Source organism: Myotis davidii, unplaced genomic scaffold (genome assembly GCF_000327345.1).
Source record: "Myotis davidii unplaced genomic scaffold, ASM32734v1 scaffold663, whole genome shotgun sequence".
NCBI lineage: Eukaryota > Metazoa > Chordata > Mammalia > Chiroptera > Vespertilionidae > Myotis > Myotis davidii.
In genome coordinates, this window is record NW_006295816.1 from 2,503,077 (window position 1) to 2,504,096 (window position 1,020).

The window sequence follows — 1,020 nt, forward strand, 5'->3', positions numbered from 1 at the left end:
AGAGAGGTACATGCCGCAGCTGGGTCACAGGGCGGGGGGAGTGGGGGAGAGGGGGATTCGGACTGAGAGGGATCACATAGAGTTGCTGTGTGATGCTGGGCAAGGCCCTGCTCCTCTCTGTGCCTCAGTCTCCCCAGCTGAACAAGAGGGTGAGACAGTGTCCCTGCCCCAGGGAGTCCTGGGAGTGTGTCGCACCTGTTGGGCTCTCCGTGGCCTGGGGTGGAGGTAGCCCAGGCCTGAGCAAAGAGGGCTCAGGCATCCCCAGAGGAAATTAGGGTGACTGAGTAGGTGTATGGGATGGGGTTCTGGGGTGCAGGAGTCCTGTCACCATCTGGTGCTGTCCCAGGGGGTAACAGGGTGGGGACCCCAGGCTGCCTGGCCTCTGACTGGCATCACTCAGCCTCCTGTGCCTGCAGAAGCTGCGGAGATCATGCGTGACATTGGCACCGCCATCCAGTTCCTGCACAGCCAGAATATCGCCCACCGAGATGTCAAGGTGAGGCTCCAGGACCCGAGCTGGGGGGCCAAAGGGGGAAGTGTGAGTCACAACCCCCAGTGGCTCCCAGCACCCAGTGCATGGAGGCCGAGTCCTTCAGGGCTCTGCTCCTGGCCCAGGCTGGTCTTCCAGTCTCTTCTCCCCTGGCTCTAGCTCACTTGTGCTGCTGCGGCCACGCGGGTCTCCTCGATGCCTTCAAACTGTGACCCAGTAGCTGTAAGCCTAGCTGAGTGCCTGCTTCAAGCCAGGAGGCCCCGGCAAGCATCTCGTTTAACCCTCACCTAACCCTGTGAGGTTAGGGGCCAGTGCCCATTTGACAGATGAGAAAACTGAGGCTCGGGGAGAGATTGTCATGCCCAAGGCCATGAAGTTGCCACATGGGTTGGTTCATTCATTTTATTCAGCAAGGAATTTTGTGAACACGTCCTGTGCTGGGCCTCAGGCAGGCCTACCTGACACCGTTGGGGCTTCTGTGAGGTGACAGCCATAGTTTCGAGGTCAAGCCCTCGAACACCAGCCTTTTT

The 1,020-nt window shown here is 59.7% G+C and overlaps 1 protein-coding gene across 1 annotated transcript in view; it reads left to right on the forward strand.

Annotated features, from left to right (window-relative positions):
• The window catches only part of MAPKAPK3 (mitogen-activated protein kinase-activated protein kinase 3), a 34,371-nt gene that overhangs the window by 28,407 nt on the left and 4,944 nt on the right, over nt 1-1,020 (forward strand). Inside the window, exon 3 of the mRNA XM_006770471.2 lies at nt 401-496. Within this exon, the coding sequence (XP_006770534.1) occupies nt 401-496 (96 nt within the window). The remainder of the gene's footprint in view (nt 1-400; nt 497-1,020) is intronic.